The sequence below is a fragment of the Camelina sativa genome, chromosome 14, assembly GCF_030686135.1.
Source record: "Camelina sativa cultivar CO46 ecotype springtype chromosome 14, ASM3068613v1".
In the NCBI taxonomy this organism is placed as follows: Eukaryota; Viridiplantae; Streptophyta; class Magnoliopsida; order Brassicales; family Brassicaceae; genus Camelina; species Camelina sativa.
Window position 1 is genome coordinate 31,797,020 of NC_141893.1, and position 16,952 is coordinate 31,813,971.

The 16,952-nt window shown below is 36.9% G+C and overlaps 5 protein-coding genes across 6 annotated transcripts; 4 read left to right on the forward strand and 1 right to left on the reverse strand.

The window, feature by feature from the left end:
• Nucleotides 1-101: 101 nt before the first annotated feature.
• On the forward strand, nucleotides 102-3,015 carry LOC104742774 (myrosinase 4-like). The gene is made up of 13 exons (XM_010463819.2): nucleotides 102-343; nucleotides 423-483; nucleotides 630-688; nucleotides 786-861; nucleotides 959-1,036; nucleotides 1,121-1,208; nucleotides 1,294-1,537; nucleotides 1,651-1,769; nucleotides 1,874-2,085; nucleotides 2,163-2,194; nucleotides 2,267-2,363; nucleotides 2,459-2,567; nucleotides 2,661-3,015. The coding sequence occupies exons 1-13, from the start codon at nucleotides 155-157 to the stop codon at nucleotides 2,827-2,829; spliced, it is 1,533 nt and encodes a 510-aa protein (XP_010462121.2). The 5' UTR covers nucleotides 102-154; the 3' UTR covers nucleotides 2,830-3,015.
• A 3,171-nt stretch (nucleotides 3,016-6,186) lies between these two features.
• Nucleotides 6,187-7,134, forward strand: LOC104742775 (uncharacterized). The gene has a single exon (XM_010463820.3). It carries the CDS (start codon nucleotides 6,502-6,504, stop codon nucleotides 6,874-6,876), a length of 375 nt encoding a protein of 124 aa, XP_010462122.1. The 5' UTR covers nucleotides 6,187-6,501; the 3' UTR covers nucleotides 6,877-7,134.
• Nucleotides 7,135-8,558: 1,424 nt separating this feature from the next.
• Nucleotides 8,559-11,249, forward strand: LOC104742776 (uncharacterized). Its single transcript, XM_010463821.3, has 7 exons — nucleotides 8,559-9,058; nucleotides 9,284-9,419; nucleotides 9,511-9,592; nucleotides 9,989-10,164; nucleotides 10,269-10,406; nucleotides 10,503-10,642; nucleotides 10,849-11,249. The coding sequence occupies exons 1-7, from the start codon at nucleotides 8,941-8,943 to the stop codon at nucleotides 11,088-11,090; spliced, it is 1,032 nt and encodes a 343-aa protein (XP_010462123.1). The 5' UTR covers nucleotides 8,559-8,940; the 3' UTR covers nucleotides 11,091-11,249.
• Nucleotides 11,250-11,339: 90 nt separating this feature from the next.
• On the forward strand, nucleotides 11,340-12,762 carry LOC104742778 (putative histone H2A variant 3). Its single transcript, XM_010463827.3, has 2 exons — nucleotides 11,340-11,632; nucleotides 12,220-12,762. The coding sequence occupies exons 1-2, from the start codon at nucleotides 11,525-11,527 to the stop codon at nucleotides 12,514-12,516; spliced, it is 405 nt and encodes a 134-aa protein (XP_010462129.1). The 5' UTR covers nucleotides 11,340-11,524; the 3' UTR covers nucleotides 12,517-12,762.
• An 18-nt stretch (nucleotides 12,763-12,780) lies between these two features.
• On the reverse strand, nucleotides 12,781-16,008 carry LOC104742777 (uncharacterized). Of its 2 annotated transcripts, XM_010463825.2 has the most exons (8): nucleotides 15,292-16,008; nucleotides 15,150-15,188; nucleotides 14,905-15,054; nucleotides 14,109-14,807; nucleotides 13,882-14,010; nucleotides 13,604-13,807; nucleotides 13,305-13,505; nucleotides 12,781-13,210 (listed from the first exon to the last, which is right to left on the reverse strand). In XM_010463825.2, the coding sequence occupies exons 2-8, from the start codon at nucleotides 15,150-15,152 to the stop codon at nucleotides 13,094-13,096; spliced, it is 1,503 nt and encodes a 500-aa protein (XP_010462127.1). In that variant the 5' UTR covers nucleotides 15,153-15,188; nucleotides 15,292-16,008; the 3' UTR covers nucleotides 12,781-13,093. The 2 variants fall into 2 exon arrangements, with proteins under 2 accessions (XP_010462127.1, XP_010462126.2); XM_010463824.2 differs by having other exon boundaries at nucleotides 14,905-15,188; nucleotides 15,292-15,778.
• Between the last annotated feature and the right edge of the window lie 944 nt (nucleotides 16,009-16,952).

Here is a 16,952-nt window from a genome sequence, read left to right on the forward strand (position 1 = left end):
ATGCAAAAATGTACGTAACCAGTTTACTTAAATCTCCATGCAAATTCCCATGCACTCAAACCCTTCTATTTAAACCCCTCCAAGTTAATCGTTTAATCATCATCAAAACAAACATAACCAAGCCCATCAACAAAAGCAAATAAAGAAAATAGAAATGTCAATTCCAAAAGCTTACTACTCTTTAGCCATTCTTGCCGTTCTCTTGGTTGTTTCGAGTAGCCAAAAACTCTGCAATCCAGAATGCAAGGCCAAAGAACCCTTCAACTGCGACAAAACTGTTGCATTCAACCGTACTGGATTTCCCAAAAATTTCACTTTTGGTGCCGCTACTTCTGCATACCAGGTATACATATATCTTCGCCGTGATGGCATTTGTCATACCTTTTTTTTTTAACATTATCAAACATAATTGGCTCTACCAGATTGAAGGTGCTGCACATAGAGCACTTAATGGATGGGACTATTTCACTCATAGATATCCAGGTGATCACAAACATCACTTACCGTATTATTTATCAACATGCTGCATGTTACATGCACCTCGATGTATGATAATAAAACGTATAAATATTTAAAAGAGCGATCATTCTCATGATATTTTGGTTTGTTATATATATATATATATACAGAAAAAGTTCCAGATCGTAGTTCAGGAGATCTTGCTTGTGATTCATATGATCTCTATAAGGTGAGCTAGAGGCTATCAATGACGAATGTGCGTATATTATATTTGTGAAACGTTGTAATTTCAATTTAGTTAACAAATTTCATATAATCTTCAACAGGATGATGTCAAACTGCTGAAAAGAATGAATGTTCAAGCATACCGACTCTCAATAGCGTGGTCAAGGGTCTTACCAAGTAAATATAATATATATAACACATCTTCTTTTTCATCATGTTTTCATCTATTTAAAACATTCAGTGACTCAACTTTGTGATTATTTACTAATATTAGAGGGACGTCTGATTGGGGGAATTGACGAGAATGGGATAACATACTACAACAATCTCATTAACGAATTGAAAGCAAATGGTAATTTTAAAAATTCAAGTAACTAAATTATACACATTTTATTATATTTTGGATTAAAAAAAAAATTAACTTGCGTTAATACAGGCATAGAACCATATGTGACTATATTTCACTGGGATGTTCCCCAGACTTTGGAAGACGAATATGGAAGCTTCTTAAGCCCACGTATAGTGTAAGTGCACGAACGGATTTTTATTCTATACTTCGCTTCTATCTATATATGACTTAATATTTATTATTGTATGATACATGAATAGGGAGGACTACAAAAACTACGCGGAGCTTCTATTCCAAAGATTCGGAGACAGAGTCAAATATTGGATCACTTTAAATCAGCCTTTCTCTCTCGCAACCAAAGGTTATGGAGATGGATCGTATCCACCGGGACGGTGCACTGGCTGTGAATTTGGAGGAGATTCAGAAACTGAACCTTATATAGTTGCGCATAACCAACTTCTAGCTCATGCGGAAGCTGTATCTTTATACCGCAAAAGATATCAGGTTACAGTATTTTATATACATTGTAAACATCTCATATATAATTTATTTTAGGCATAGGTTTTATAATTATATGTGGTGTATTTGTGGTCCGTAATCTAAACATATTTATGCAGAAAGTTCAAGGTGGTAAGATAGGTACAACCTTGATCGGGAGATGGTTTGTCCCACTAAACGAAAGTAGCAATCTCGACAAGGCTGCTGCAAAACGAGCATTCGATTTTTTCGTTGGATGGTATATATATGTTCAATTAAATGATTCCCAATTAAAACTCTCTCACACACACATATAGAAAGGTTAATTTGTTTTTGTATCAATTTTTTCTTACATATATGAAGGTTCATGGATCCATTGGTGTACGGTGAATATCCAAAGATAATGAGAGAGATGGTAGGAGATAGATTGCCAGAATTCACACCTCAAGAATCAGCTTTAGTTAAAGGATCACTTGATTTTCTAGGGTTGAACTATTACGTTACACAATATGCAACCGACGCACCTCCTTCGACAGAACCTAGCGCCATAACCGATCCACGAGTTACTCTTGGATGTATGTAAAACAATTTTTTGTATTTTTTGTTTTTTAGATTAATTATCTAAACACATTATTCGTTTAACTGGTTTCAGTTTATCGCAATGGAGTCCCTATTGGTGTTGTGGTAAGTATCTGACTTTAAAATCGTTTTCATATTCAAAAGATTACAACGTTGATTTGAATCTTTCCTCTATAGGCTCCTAGCTTCGTCTATTATCCTCCAGGGTTCCGTCAGATTTTAAACTACATCAAAGACAACTACAAAAATCCACTCACCTACATCACCGAAAACGGTATGAGCATACCATTTCATGCTTCATACACTCAAATAGATTTTAGTGAAAAATCTATATAATGTATTTATGATTAATCTTATGTTAAATTTCAGGAGTTGCTGATCTTGATCTTGGAAACGTAACGCTTGCAACTGCTCTTGCCGATAATGGACGAATTCAGAACCATTGCAGCCATCTTTCTTGTCTCAAATGCGCCATGGAGTAAGTTATAATTCGTCTTTAATATGATATATACTTTCTTTAGAGAATTATAAATGTTAATACATCAAAACTATTCTTTTAAATATATTACAGGGATGGATGCAACGTAGCAGGATATTTTGCATGGTCATTGATGGACAACTACGAATTCGGAAATGGTTACACTCTCCGGTTTGGTATGAATTGGGTCAACTTCACTAATCCTGCTGATCGCAAAGAAAAAGCTTCGGGAAAATGGTTCTCTAAGTTCATTGCAAAATAATTGAAGCCATAGATACAAATAAATTCCATATTCCAAACCTCGAATGTAATAAAATATTGTACTATATTTATTGTGTATGCTTTTTTACTAGTTAAAATTATGTGTTGTAAGAATAGACCTTAACTATAAGTCCATGTATAAAAGGTCATGAAAATGTATATGAAGCTTTTTATTGTGCTTGTTCAATACTCTTGCTAAGTATAACATCTCATAAAATATTATTGAGCTACGATATAGTTTGATAACAGTAGCATGCCACCAAAGATATAAATAAGTAACCAAAATTTAGAGCATTGTGAATTAGTTTTAAATTTTCCTAGATCAAGTATATGGTTACAAAAGCAAATCGTTGTGTGTACGGTATTACGTATAACGAGGAGTCTCTCTCTTTGCGACTAATGAGGATTAGTAATAACATTTACTTCTTTTTATGGACCTGAGTCACCAAACTATATTGTTTTTCGAGATGGATAACACTTTCTCGTGGCCTAAAAGTTCTTGTTTGTACGAAATCAATAGCGTCCTAAATGAAAACGTAATTAGCGGAATACTATTGTGTCTATGAAAGACTAATTCATACCCACCGACCGCTATCATTATCACCATTCCAAATTGTATTGTGAAACACTTATAAAACAAACGGTTCTATTCTCTATGACATATAAACAAATAAAACATTTGTCTTGAGAAAAGTGCAGAACAAGACATTTTGCAAGTTGCTGATAGATTTTTTTTGTTCAAAAAGGTGTTATCATTCCATTAATTAAAAAATAACATACAAGACATAGATTGTTTAAAGTACGACAGAGGATAAGAAGAACCAAAGCATAAATAAAAATACAAGGATAGATAGAAGTATTTGATGTGAAGAGCTTGAGAGCTATGAACCACATGCTATTAAGCAGCATGGAACATGTGAGGTCAAAGCAAACCGATGCAGACTCCATGAACAAGTCAAAGGAGTAGAAAGCCATTGTCTTGAATCTTCGAAGACTTGGCGAAGATGAGAATGGCAAAACTGAGTTGCCAAAGGGTCGAGCAGGGGAGCTGAGGCTCTGATAACGGTTACTACAGAGGTAGTTGTTGGTCCAAGGATGATAGGGCAGGACTTGAAGAGGTTGTGGTAACCACCCCTCTTTGAAGTGAGGGTTATAATGCCACTAGTCTTCAAGATTATATGCAGGGACTTCAGAAAGTAGTTGGTTTGCGGGTTAAAGATCTTTGAAATTTGGTAAGGTAAAGGTAGAGAGTTGGTGAAGCATCGGTAACCCCCACTCCGTAGAGGTGGGATCATAATTCCAAGCTTCACCAAGCAAACTCCATAAGCGGGATCATCCCTAGGGTAACTGATTAACATGGTTTTCAAAAGACTCCTAAGCCAATCTAGCAACAATGGTGGTTTAAGGTTCAAAAGCAGTCTTCGGACTAAGGAAACCAATAAACTAACCAATGATTGCTTAGGGTGGGAAAGAGTAGAGTTCAGATCAAACTCGTATACAAGCTGGTCTCGACACAAATAATTATCAATCATTCTAGAAAGATCAAGTATTCTGCTACCGAGGTTAACTCGTCTTGACCAAGCAGAAAACATTGATACTAACAGATTTGATCGTGATATAAAGTTATCGAAATGGGGTCGGATTAGGTACCAGTTCAGGGGTGTGCCATAGTTTAATCAAGATAAACTATCTACCAGGCAACTGAGATATGAGTGGAGAGCAAACCTGGGCCAGAGAGGTAACAAACGGGGAAACAGAGAGGCGAAGTTTTGAAATCGTTGTCAAGATCTTCCATGGCCTTGACATCAACACAGAGCTCCCGTCCATCTGCTTCCCAGTAAAACACTTGGGGAGTGGATGTAGATCCGAGGAGTGGAGAGTTGTTGCAGTTGATTGCAGGATGAGCCAGATCGAGGGATAGAGTTCAAGATCCACCGGCTGAGGAAGGGGAGATTGAAGCTGAAGCAGTTTTGGAGCGGAGATTTTAGATCTCATAACTCCGATAAAACCAAAGGATGCAAAGACCAAGCTTAAAAGACAGATGAGACGACAGAGAGGAAGAAACGGTATCCCAGCGACGCTGACCGACGTCGACGCCGCCGGAAGAACTTCGGGGAGTGTGCCAAAGAGAGTTTACGGCTAGGGCAAACTCTGATGTATCTCTTTTTTGCAAGTTGCCGATAGATTAATCGCTCGCGTTTAGACTTATCTATCAAGGTCGTCACACTCCAATGCATCCACGCATATCCATCGTGCACAATTGTATTCCTCGCTAAACCGTTTGTACACTTGTATTGTACATATCCAAATGTACCATATATAGCCATGTGTAAACCTCATCTTAGCAGATCATATACAAAAAGATGAACCCAAAATGATTTTGTGAGTAGTATGTCTCAACCGACCACTATCAGAAACTCACAATGCAAAAGTAAGATTTTTTTTTTATATATATCAAAAATTGTATCCTTTATCTTATAAATCACAAGTCACTTGCAAGAATCGACCTTAACTATAGGTCCATGTATAAAAGGTCATGAAAATGTATATGCAGCTTTTTATTGTGCTTGTTCAATACTCTTGCTAAGTATAACATCTCAGAAAATATTATTGAGTAGTGCGATATAGTTTGATATCAGTAGCATGTCACGAAAGATGTAAATAAGTAACCAAAATTTAGAGCATTGTGAATTTGTGAGACTGTATACGTCTCTTTGTCCTAAAAACAAAATCTCCCAAATTTTTGGATTCGTCTTAAGTTTTCCTAGATCAAGTATGTGATTACAAAGGCAAATTAATCGTTTTACCTACGGTATTACGCATAACGCGGAGCTCTTAGCATTATCAAAGAGGGGTTTGAATTAGTTCCGATCGTTGTATAATTTGTGTATGTACGTCTCTTTATCGTAATAAAAAATTATCCCAAATGTTCCGATTAATCTTAATTTTTGTTTGATCAAGTACGTGGTTATACAAAAGCAAATCGTTGTGCCTACGGTATTACGTATAACGAGGAACTTCTCTTTATGCGACTAGTGAGGATTCACATGGTAAATAACATTTACATTTTATGGACCAACGTCACCAAACCTTATTTTCGAGACAGGATAACAGTTTCTCGTACGTGGCCAAAATTTCTTGTTTGAATGTTTGTAAAAAAACAAAATGTTATAATATCACCGTGCACAATTATATCTCTCGCTAGACCGTTTATACACTTGTATTGTACATACTACATCGCCAAATGTACCATAGCCATGTGTAACCTCATTTTAGCAGATCATATACAAAAAAAAAATGAACTCAAAACGATTTTCTCAGTAGTCTGTCTCAACCGACCACTGTCAGAAACTCAGAATGTAAAAATAAGATATTTTTTTTATATCCAAAAATTGTATAAACTATAAACCAAACGGCTCTTTTTCACGTTTAAAATAAGAAATATTAAAATTCTACTTTCATAGAAAATACATATTCCAATTTCCAAAGCGTGTAGAGACTTATCCCATTACGTCCACCGTAAACTTCCATGTACAAGCACAATTTCGTAATTCCTATAATACCCTTAGTCCTTCCGTTATAATTCAAACGTACCACCACCTCCATCTTCATTGTAGCAACAAACCCAATTTGAAAAAAAAATCGAATTCCTAAACTACATTTTCACTTTTCCATGGCTTTGATAATCTCCTGCTCCGCTCTAACCACGATCCGAGCATGTTCCGGATCCGGATCTTTTAAAAACCCGGATTCGAACCGTAAGAAATCCGCTTCTTGGTGGGCACCTCTCTTCGGTTTATCCCCCGATCCAGATTACCTCAACATCGACGGCTCAGGCTCCTCCGTGAATCCAGATTCGAATCCGGATAAAAAAGATATCTCCGGGTCGGGTCAGACTCAGAAGCTCCGTCGCGGTTGTCTCACGGAGGAGAAAGCTAAGCAGCTGAGGAGGAAAATAGCAGAAGCTTCCACGTTCCACGATGTTATGTATCATTCCGCCATTGCATCTCGTCTGGCTTCTGATCTCTCCGGCCGGGTTGAAGATTGAAAAACGGATCCGGGTCAGATCTGGAGATGGAATCTTTTATTTGTTTTATTTTATTTCTCAGTGTTCGTATAGGATGCAGACCATATTCTATCGGTGCTCCTTTTTCATTAGAGCCGTTGGATTGTGTTTGGTCTTTTATGTGTTGTTTGTTGTAAATTCTGGTTCCTTATTGACCGTTGGATTATTAGTAGCCAACCGTTGGATCTCCACTTGTTCGTTTAGACATCATTTATTGCCACTTAATCAGCTCTTTGAATCTTTGATTGCCCAAAAAAAAACAAAAATCAGCTCTTTGAATCTTTGATTGCCCAAAAAAAAACAAAAATCAGCTCTTTGAATCTTTGATTGTACTTCAGAACTTGAATATTTGGGCTAACGGTTATAAAAAATAAATGATGTCTACACTATCATCGTTAATTGAGAAGATAAGTATACACGAACTATGATATTTTGTGATTATGTTGTTGTTGAGAAGCCAACTAATTAAAACCACACTCCAAATATTGGCGACGATCGTGAAGTTGGTTTTGGTCTAATCTTAATATCATCGTTAATTCAATGCATTTATGATATACTTATATTTTCTTCAAATTCTTTTAATGTTTAATGTGTAGCCGTGTAGGGATTGTGATCTATTCATTTTTGTTAAATCTTTTTTTTTTTTCGGATTGTTTGTTCTTTGTTAATACTATATCAAATCCACAACATAAGGTTTCATGCTAAACCGGTTGTATCTTAGTTTTATATTGAACACAAGATTACAACGGATGACTCTACACATAACAACGTATTAAATTTCAGATTGTCGAAAGTTTGAACATTTTCCACTTCCGTTACTTAGATTTAAATTTGTACAAGCTACCACACACTTGTGTTTAAACAAAGAGCGGAGAAAATGAAGTTAAAGAGAGAAAGATATGCACACTCATACATGATTTATCAAGTTTATTGTTACTATATGACACCACATATGTCTTGTCAGGGACCTTGTGCTTGGAATCCACTAGATCAGTTAGAGAATACAAGATAAATCGATCTTAAAATGCCCCCATGGTGTCTATCTCTCTACTCTACATGTACCAAACTTCATATAAACTATTCACGTTGGCCTAGTACCCTCTTCTTCAACATAAAAGACTCCTCCTTTAAGCTTCCAATCGTTTGTCAAACAAGCCCTTCACTTGCAGTATTATATAGCCACATGCCTAATGCCTTGATGTTTCAACTTTCAACTAATTGTAATTTCTTTAGCATGTTCTTTGTTTGTCTTAATCTTTAATGCTAGTAATCTTGCCCATATGTAAATCACCAAAAAAGTTTCTACAATAATTAAATAAAAAAGCACTAAACAATTATACTTTGTTTCTAATTAACAAAATAAATAAAGAATAGTATTACTTAATAAGTCGTATATTTTCGCATTTACGAAAATATTACCTAACCTTTATTTTCCGGTTAGCAGCCCCCTACCATATATCAAATAATACCAAATTTACCCTAATATTTGTAAGTTAAATTCCAATGATTCCAACAATAAACAAAAAAAAAAAATGCAATTTTTCTATGAAGGGAACAAATGTAAATGTTGTAAAAGAAAAAAAAAAGAGGACATATATGTAAAGCAGAGAAATACATGGGCGGTTGTGCAATACATAAGAAAATACAGGAAAGTACCCTAAATTAAAAGAAAAATCTATATATATTATTATGGTCTTCTCCTTCCCGATGTAGAAATCCCTAAAACTGGGCTACTGTTTTTTTATGCATTACTTTGTACAAAATCCAAAACAAACAAAAAAAGCACCCAATCCTTACGCTTTCTTCTGCAAATTTCCTCCTTTTTTTCTCTTTTTTGTTCTGTAGAATCTTCAGAATTAACATTACTACACTGTAGCTTCAGAAATTTTCTATTAAGTGTAGATCGATCGGATTGTTTATTTGTTTTCTCCCAATATATTTGTAGAAATTACCCAAAAACAAAATTTAGGTTTTCAGCTACTCGGAATTGAAAAAACCTTTACTTTGATTTCAAAAGCGTTCGCTCAATTTAGGGTTTAGGATTAAATGGATAAGAAGAAGGTGACGATTCCACAAGTTTGTCATGGCCATTCAAGACCTGTGGTGGATTTGTTCTACAGTCCTATTACGCCTGATGGTTTCTTCCTCATCAGTGCCAGCAAAGGTAATACTCCTTTTTAATTGAAAAATTGGATTTTTATTTTGGGTCAGTTTAGTTTACGAGAACTGGTGAAAAAAACTCATCTTGATCGAATTGAGTGACTTACTAGGATGGTTTTTTTGTTGGTGGGTCTTTATAAAGGCTATTGCATTTGTGGCAACTCCAGTATTTACTATGTGTTTATGGGGTTTTCAGTATCTGATAATATTTGTGTGTTTGATGGTTTAGATTCGCATCCAATGTTGAGGAATGGAGAAACTGGAGACTGGATTGGTACGTTTGAAGGTCATAAAGGTGCGGTTTGGAGTTCTTGTCTGGACAACAATGCATTACGTGCTGCATCTGCTTCAGCCGATTTTTCAGCGTATGTGTTTCGTTTCTTTGTTTTCCTATATACAGCATACATATATATGTTGGCCAATCATCTAATTTTTTGTTATATTGTTTTGTTTCAGCAAACTTTGGGATGCCTTAACAGGGGATGTACTGCATTCTTTTGAGCACAAGCATATTGTTCGAGCATGCGCTTTTTCAGAGGTTCGTTTGACTTATATACTCTCTCTATCTGTAGCTATTCTCAGTTTCTTAACTGAGGTTTTGTAAAATGTTAATGTTATAAAGTATTGTAGTTAGGGAAATGTAAGTACTGACTATAATCCTTCTTGCTAATATCGACTTCAAGCCATCTTAATAACATCTCTGTGATTTCGATTATTGGTTCTAGGCAGGCTTGTTATGTAACAGCTCTTAGTCTAGCATTTACTGCAGTGAATTTTAAGTCGAAGTCGTTAAGGATTTGGTTAATTATGTGATAGTGGAATTGATTTCCAGATTAAACATTTGTTGTTTGTTGGTTAATTTCAAGATTTCAGTACCTCATCGTTCCACTTTTATGCATTAGTCACTAATCGATCGACATTTTTCTTTCACCAGGATACAAAATCGTTGCTCACAGGAGGATTTGAGAAAATTCTTCGTGTTTTTGACATGAATCGGTTGGATGCACCTCCTACAGAAGTTGATAAATCTCCTGGTTCTATCAGAACTCTCACATGGCTTCACAGTGATCAAACAATACTAAGTTCATGCACTGACATTGGTGGTGTAAGGTATGAACCAAACAAGACATGCCCACAAACACATTGCTGCATAAGACAAGGCATAATTTGATAGATCTTTTGTTCTCTTTCTCTTCAAATCGTATCTTATACAGGTTATGGGATGTGAGGAGTGGGAAAATTGTCCAGACATTAGAAACTAAGTCTCCTGTCACCAGTGCTGAAGTGAGCCAAGATGGACGGTATATAACTACTGCTGATGGGTCAACAGTTAAATTCTGGGACGCTAATCAGTAAGTTCTCTCGTTCCAGGAAGAGAATCAGATCTTTTCTTATTACCCTTTTCATTTTGCTCAAACTCTTATCTTTGTCTTCTTTATTTTCACAAGTTTTGGACTAGTGAAGAGTTATGACATGCCCTGCAATATTGAATCTGCGTCGCTGGAGCCAAAGTCAGGTGAAAAGTTTGTTGCTGGTGGAGAGGATATGTGGGTCCGTGTGTTTGATTTCTACACTGGCGAGGAGATTGGTGAGTGACTCTCAAAACATTAAAGCCATTATATTCAATAAGGCCATAATCTTGTTATAGCTTCTTTGTTTGTCGTCTTCCAAGTTTTAGTTCCAGATAGCTTCAGTTTGATTGGAGTTTCTGATCTTGTTAGCTTGATAGATCTTTGAGGTCTTGGTTTTGGTTTTGGTTTCTTTCTGATTGTGTCATCTTTTTCTGAAACTTAGGATGCAACAAGGGACATCACGGTCCAGTACATTGCGTGAGGTTTACTCCCACTGGTGTGTCGTATGCTTCGGGATCTGAAGACGGAACCATCAGAATCTGGCAAACAACACCTGCGAACCCCGAAGAGAACGAAACAAGCTCGAGGAGGGTGAAGCATAGCGTGGATGAAGTTTCAAAGAAGATTGAAGGCTTTCACATCAACAAAGAAGGGAAAACCGCAGAGAAACCATCTGATACTTGAAGAGCGTATAAAAACAAGCCTCTATAATATGTCTTTAGCTCTTGTCTCTTGATTTGCTGTGTTTTGTTTATCAGACTTGAAAAAAATATACAGAGAAAAAACAAACAAGAATCTCTTCACTCCATCTCTCTCGAATCGAATCAAGTTTTTCGGGGGTTATTTTTCAATGTTAAGCAAAATATGGGGACTGAATTTGTGATTTACGATACATCTTGACTTTACATTGGGCTTGGGCTTTTAATTAGGTTTGGAGGAGAAGGGTAGAAAGGTCAACATAAACCGACTTTCTTTTTCTCTCTCTCTCTTGTAAAAGAAAGTCGACTTTGTTTCTCTCTCTCTCTCTCATCTGCGTCTTCTTCATCCTGGTGCGATCTAAAATCTCCTTTTCTTTCATATCTGCGAAGCGTTTTTACTGTGAGACTTTTGGCGGGAAAATGTCGGGGAAAGGTGCTAAGGGTTTGATTATGGGGAAACCCAGCGGCAGCGACAAGGATAAGGACAAGAAGAAACCTATCACTCGTTCTTCTCGTGCTGGTCTACAGGTATTCATTCTCACTCTCTCTTCTCCCTAGTCAGTGTGTTTCCTTTGAATTCGAACTGGTAACGATGAGTAGATCGCGTTTTGAAAGTGTTGGATCGATTAAATTTCTGAGCTAGATTTTTTTATATACTTAAAGCTATGAAATAGAGACATTGGGATGCGAGATTTGGTATTCTATTGTGTAATCTGTTGGAGATTTGCTTCGTTGAGCTTTTGTGGTTGATATCGACCCCGATCTTTTGATTCGCCCTAATTGGTTGGGTCTTTCTCTAATTTGCTCTCTCTACTTCATGAATCCGGAGTCTTCTTTTGGATGGAGATTTGAATAGTCACTTTGTTATGCTTCTTTGAGAGTCGTTTGAGCTCGTAGCTGCAACAAATAGCTTAATTTGGTTTAACAATGTGTAGTTTCCTTGTACCATTATTGTTGTTGAAGGCTCTGAGGTTTCTCATTCGTAAATTCATTCTACTGTTTGATGTTTGTGGCTCTCAGATTTTTATACTCTCTGTTGCTAATGTTTGATAGACATTACAGTTAGCGTTTTACTTTACTCTCTTTTTGTGGCTAATTGGTTTTCCTTTGTGTAGTTCCCGGTGGGTAGGGTGCATCGTCTGTTGAAGACTAGGTCAACTGCTCATGGAAGGGTTGGAGCAACTGCAGCTGTTTACACAGCAGCAATACTGGAGTATCTGACTGCAGAGGTTTTGGAGTTGGCTGGTAACGCGAGCAAGGATCTGAAGGTGAAACGTATCTCGCCAAGGCACTTGCAGCTTGCGATTCGTGGAGATGAAGAGCTCGATACCCTCATCAAAGGGACTATTGCTGGTGGTGGTGTCATCCCTCACATCCACAAGTCTCTCATCAACAAATCCGCCAAGGAATAGAGATGGTTTTTTAGTTACCGCATTTGTCATGCTTCTCCCTTTTTCTGTTTCTTAAGTATTCCGAGAGTCGTGTTTGATAAGACGCTAGAGAGCTCTTTTAGGATCGTTTGCTTATTATGTTCAATCGGCGTACTTTTGTGTTAGAGACTTGAGTCGATTTATCTATCTTTAAACATGTATTCGAATGATTCTCTAAAAAACCATTTCTGACTGGTTTGTTTGTATCAAAGTAACAGTTCATCACCAGAGAAGCATGACAGCAAATTCATTGGTAAGGATTTGTATTTTCTCTGAACAGGAATCATATATACATTATTCGTTAGAAAAAGACAGGTTGTGTTTGAGAAAGTTGGGTTGATAATAATATACACTTGGCCTAGTTGAATGCCATAGCTCCAACTTTTGTGAAGTAAGGTTCTTTGTAGCAACTCTGGTTGGAGTGTTGATCCCTTTAAGAATATACTGATGCCTGAACCACGAAGAGTCATATTCCTGCGTACAGAACTATTGATATCTTGCAGACGTTGTTTCATTTCTCTGGGATGGTTTTATGTGGCTTGGTATGGTTTTATGTTGTTTAGGAGTTTGGTAGTTTAGGTATCAGTCTGCAAATGAAGGAACCGAGAGCGGAAACAAGTGTTGTAGGACACTCCTCATGTGGCAGATGGCCGCAACCTGAGATCTCTACTAGTCTCTGTGCGCACACACAAACACAAATACATAAGACTTTAGATTCAAGATAGCAAAACCAAGTTATGAAAGTCTTGTTGAGAGAATATTAAACTTACAGAATTGGTGAGTTTCGAAGCCAGAGCTTTTGAGGATTTTAAAGGAACAAGAGTATCTTCAGCCCCAGCAACAACTAGAATTGGAAGATCTCCCATGGATTTCAACAGAGCTGATGCATTTTGAGGTGAAAGTATCATCTCATATGATAACTTGCTTATCTCATTGAGTGCTTCATCCCAAGCTTCTAAACATAGAGGAGCCTGAAATGTTTAACCCCCACAAGAAAGGCATTAAGTAAAGGTAGATGCATAATCCCAAATGGCTTTACGGATGGTTATAAAGTGAGACTAGTTATTACCTTGTAGAGCATCGTGACATCCGTGGTTAGCTTGGTGGTGTCACACCAAGCACGTCGGTTCACCAATTGGGTTATCTCGGTTCGCAATAAAGGACGGACCAAGTGCTTCTTCCTGAGTGAAGTATGAAGAAGTATCCTTGCAAAAGCAGGAACTACTTCTCTTGATAAGTTAACGTTTATCAAAACCACTCCTTTGATTGTGATCTGTAAGCAACAAGGATATAGTCAGGCGCAGTAACATACCAAAGTCATAAGCTTCTAAAGGATCTGTTTCTTACATTGCAGTTTAAGGTAGATGCTTGTATTCTTTCTGCGGCCTTGAGAGCAAGCAAACCACCATCGTCGTGGCCAACGAGTACCACCGAAGAAAATCCCATCTCGGAGCAAAAAGAAAGTAGTAGATCGACCTGTGAATCAAATATGTCAATAGAGATGGGAGAATGAAGAAGCTTTCACAACTTATACAGAACATATTCAACTGTTATACATATTTGAAGAAACCAACCTGGCTTTCGAGGTTATAAGGGTTTGCTAGATTTCTCTTTTCCCAATCTTTCCGGATAAGCCTAGAGGTCAATCCCCAACCAGGCCGGTCATATGCAACAACTCTGCAACCGAGCTGATGAGACAAATTTCCCATTACATGTCTCCATGAAAAGACTCCTCCTCCAAATCCATGGACTAGAACTATACCAACATCCTCATCTCCTTCCAGATTATCCCCAGGGTTCATAGAAACCATTTGATTTATATCATCCTTACTGAACAAGCTAATGGGTGTGGTTTGGTAACTGGCTAACAGAGGATCATATAACGATGATCTATCAGGCTGAATAGTGTAACTTCTATGCAAATGACTGCCCTGAGTTTGGGAGGTTAAGTTTGACATCTGCTTGTCTAGTACTCTCAGCCTACTCGCATTCATGTCCACTGCAGAACCATTTACGGTAATGGAGGGAGTATGAGGAGAAATAGACTGTGAAGTACACTGCTTGTAATGGACAGTTAAGCCTTGGATCTTGATGAATAAACTGTCTGCATTTGCAAGCAGTCTTGGTTGCAGCTCCTCTCTGTCCAAAGATGTTCCCTTGAAAGAGTTTTGTCTGAATTCACCAGCGTAGGTTAAGATTTTGCAGTTTGACCGAGTGAAAGATTGACGATGAGCCTTCTTGTAACCTGAGAAACCAGATTTACATGAGAGAACCTGCAAATACACCATAGAGAAAAGAGTAAGCTACTAAGCTCTAACCACAAAACTCCAGCTAACAAGTGGAAAAACAAGAGAGCATTAGCATTTTTACAGCTTCTTGGTCAATTTTGTGGTACATTAGCTTCCTTCTAGCTCCACAGCTTTTTCGATAAGCAACCACAACATGAGCTAGGCCAAAAACAGCAGAGGATAGTAGCAAAACTGGCATACCCCATGAGATCTTGAGGTTGTAGACCTTAGCCTCAAGATGAGAATTCACAGTGAAAACACAAGTTTTAACCAAAACAAGAAGTATCCCTCCAAAGGAAGATAACATCACAGTTTCAAGATAAATACCATAAGCTAATCTTGTGTCTTCACACACCCAAGAGAGACCTGTTCCATCATCATCATCAATGGAAGCTTAATAAGTTAATCAAGAAACCACATACATACATATCAAAACATTTGTGTGTTTGGAGATTGGAGTAATACGTACAGATAATGACGAGAGATCTAAGGAAGGAGATGAGTGGTACATCAATGAGAGAGCTCTTGAAACTATACAGACGAAGTTGTTCTGCAGTGGAGTGGCACGTGAGGCACGTGATGCTAGAGACGATGAGACAAGGAACAACCACATCAGCCACCGTGATCAGAACCGGCAAAGACGAAGCTAACAGAGACGCTATCATTGCTGTCATAAAGAACACCGTCCGTACACATCTCCGTGCTTTCTCCGCCACAATCCACGACTTCCACGCCGCCATTTATATGATCCGGACCGACCTTTTCTCAAACCAAATCCGGCTGTGGCTAAATCAAAACAACTTCACCACCATTCTCTCTCTCTTTTTTTTTTCTTTTCAAATTCAAACAAAACGTTATAGCTTTTTAGGAAAATATGTATAGATTTTAACTTGTAACGGTTTGATGTATTATATATAAAAAAAAATTGGTACATAAAATATAGTAATGAGTTGTATAAGATAAACTAATTAAATGAGTGGGAAAATATTAAATGATTAATGGACCAAAAGACAGCAAAGACAAAGAAATGATAAAGTGTGTTGGAGGAAGAGTGACACATAGAAGCATGTGAACGTTAGGTTCACTCGTATATTCTTCCAGCCATTTTCTTCTGTCTTTGTTTCCCCCTTAGGTCAATTAGCTTATACTATTCCCCCCATAGGGATGTCGTAATATATTAAATCATGAATGTTATTTTTTTTTTTTTTTTAGAAATAAGGAACATCAATTTTTTTTTTATTGTAATTTTGTAAGTGTAATACACGAAAAAGGTCTTTTTTTTTTTTTTTTAAAAAAAAAAAGCTAGAAACTAGGTCTATGGATGTGTCTTGTGTACAGATAATTGAGATGCAATAAGTGTGAAACAATGATCTGGCAGAGCAAATTCAAGATATTGTTTGTGACTAGATAATTACAAGAATCTTTATATATCAAAAAGTAAACGAAAAATCTTTTTATAAAATATATATATATATATATATATATACTATTACTAATAGAATAATAAGTCAATAATTTAATAATGGTGTTCCCATGCATGTTACTGCGGCAACAATGGGAATAAAATGGTACACACCGATTCATGTACGTTTTCAAATGTCGCATGTCAATAGAATACAATACAATACAATACGAGGATAATACATAATAATGTATAATATTTGAGTCATACATACCTTCTTATAAATTACATTATGATCCTTCGTGTATCAAATTAATTTATCTTTCTATCAATCATCATGATTTTGTGTTCCTCCTCTTTGATTGTTCTGCAGCTTCCGCTGCATTTTACTTAAACACTTTTAAATTCTCAATTATTGCAAATATAACGTAAGTTAGTACAATATGCATTTTGGATTTTTTTGGTCATAAGATTATGAAATATATTCGTTTTTTGACTAAGAAGAGACTTATTATATGAATGGGCCGATATCAACAATGAGGCCCTCTAGTTTTTTAAGCAATGCCCATTCATCACTTCTTTCAATAAGACTGGGTACGGAGGATAGCTAAATTATACCGGACCGACGGGGTAGGTAAGAAAACGAGCGAACCGAACTGAACCGAACCGGGGTTGGTGAAAAAGTGACTTAAATCCAACACGAACCGAATAGGATGATTCCACCAACT

Coding starts and splice junctions, on each gene's coding strand:
- LOC104742776 (XM_010463821.3), top strand. CDS start 8,941: ATGGATAAGAAGAAGGTGACGATTCCACAAGTTTGTCATGGCCATTCA. Junction 10,407..10,502: donor AAATTCTGGGACGCTAATCA/GTAAGTTCTCTC, acceptor TATTTTCACAAG/TTTTGGACTAGTGAAGAGTT. Junction 10,643..10,848: donor CTACACTGGCGAGGAGATTG/GTGAGTGACTCT, acceptor TCTGAAACTTAG/GATGCAACAAGGGACATCAC.
- LOC104742778 (XM_010463827.3), top strand. CDS start 11,525: ATGTCGGGGAAAGGTGCTAAGGGTTTGATTATGGGGAAACCCAGCGGC. Junction 11,633..12,219: donor CTTCTCGTGCTGGTCTACAG/GTATTCATTCTC, acceptor TCCTTTGTGTAG/TTCCCGGTGGGTAGGGTGCA.
- LOC104742775 (XM_010463820.3), top strand. CDS start 6,502: ATGGCTTTGATAATCTCCTGCTCCGCTCTAACCACGATCCGAGCATGT.
- LOC104742774 (XM_010463819.2), top strand. CDS start 155: ATGTCAATTCCAAAAGCTTACTACTCTTTAGCCATTCTTGCCGTTCTC. Junction 862..958: donor GTGGTCAAGGGTCTTACCAA/GTAAATATAATA, acceptor TACTAATATTAG/AGGGACGTCTGATTGGGGGA. Junction 2,195..2,266: donor GAGTCCCTATTGGTGTTGTG/GTAAGTATCTGA, acceptor TTTCCTCTATAG/GCTCCTAGCTTCGTCTATTA.
- LOC104742777 (XM_010463824.2), bottom strand. CDS start 15,562: ATGGCGGCGTGGAAGTCGTGGATTGTGGCGGAGAAAGCACGGAGATGT. Junction 14,808..14,904: donor ACAAAATTGACCAAGAAGCT/GTAAAAATGCTA, acceptor GTGTATTTGCAG/GTTCTCTCATGTAAATCTGG. Junction 13,211..13,304: donor CTTCGAAACTCACCAATTCT/GTAAGTTTAATA, acceptor GTGTGCGCACAG/AGACTAGTAGAGATCTCAGG.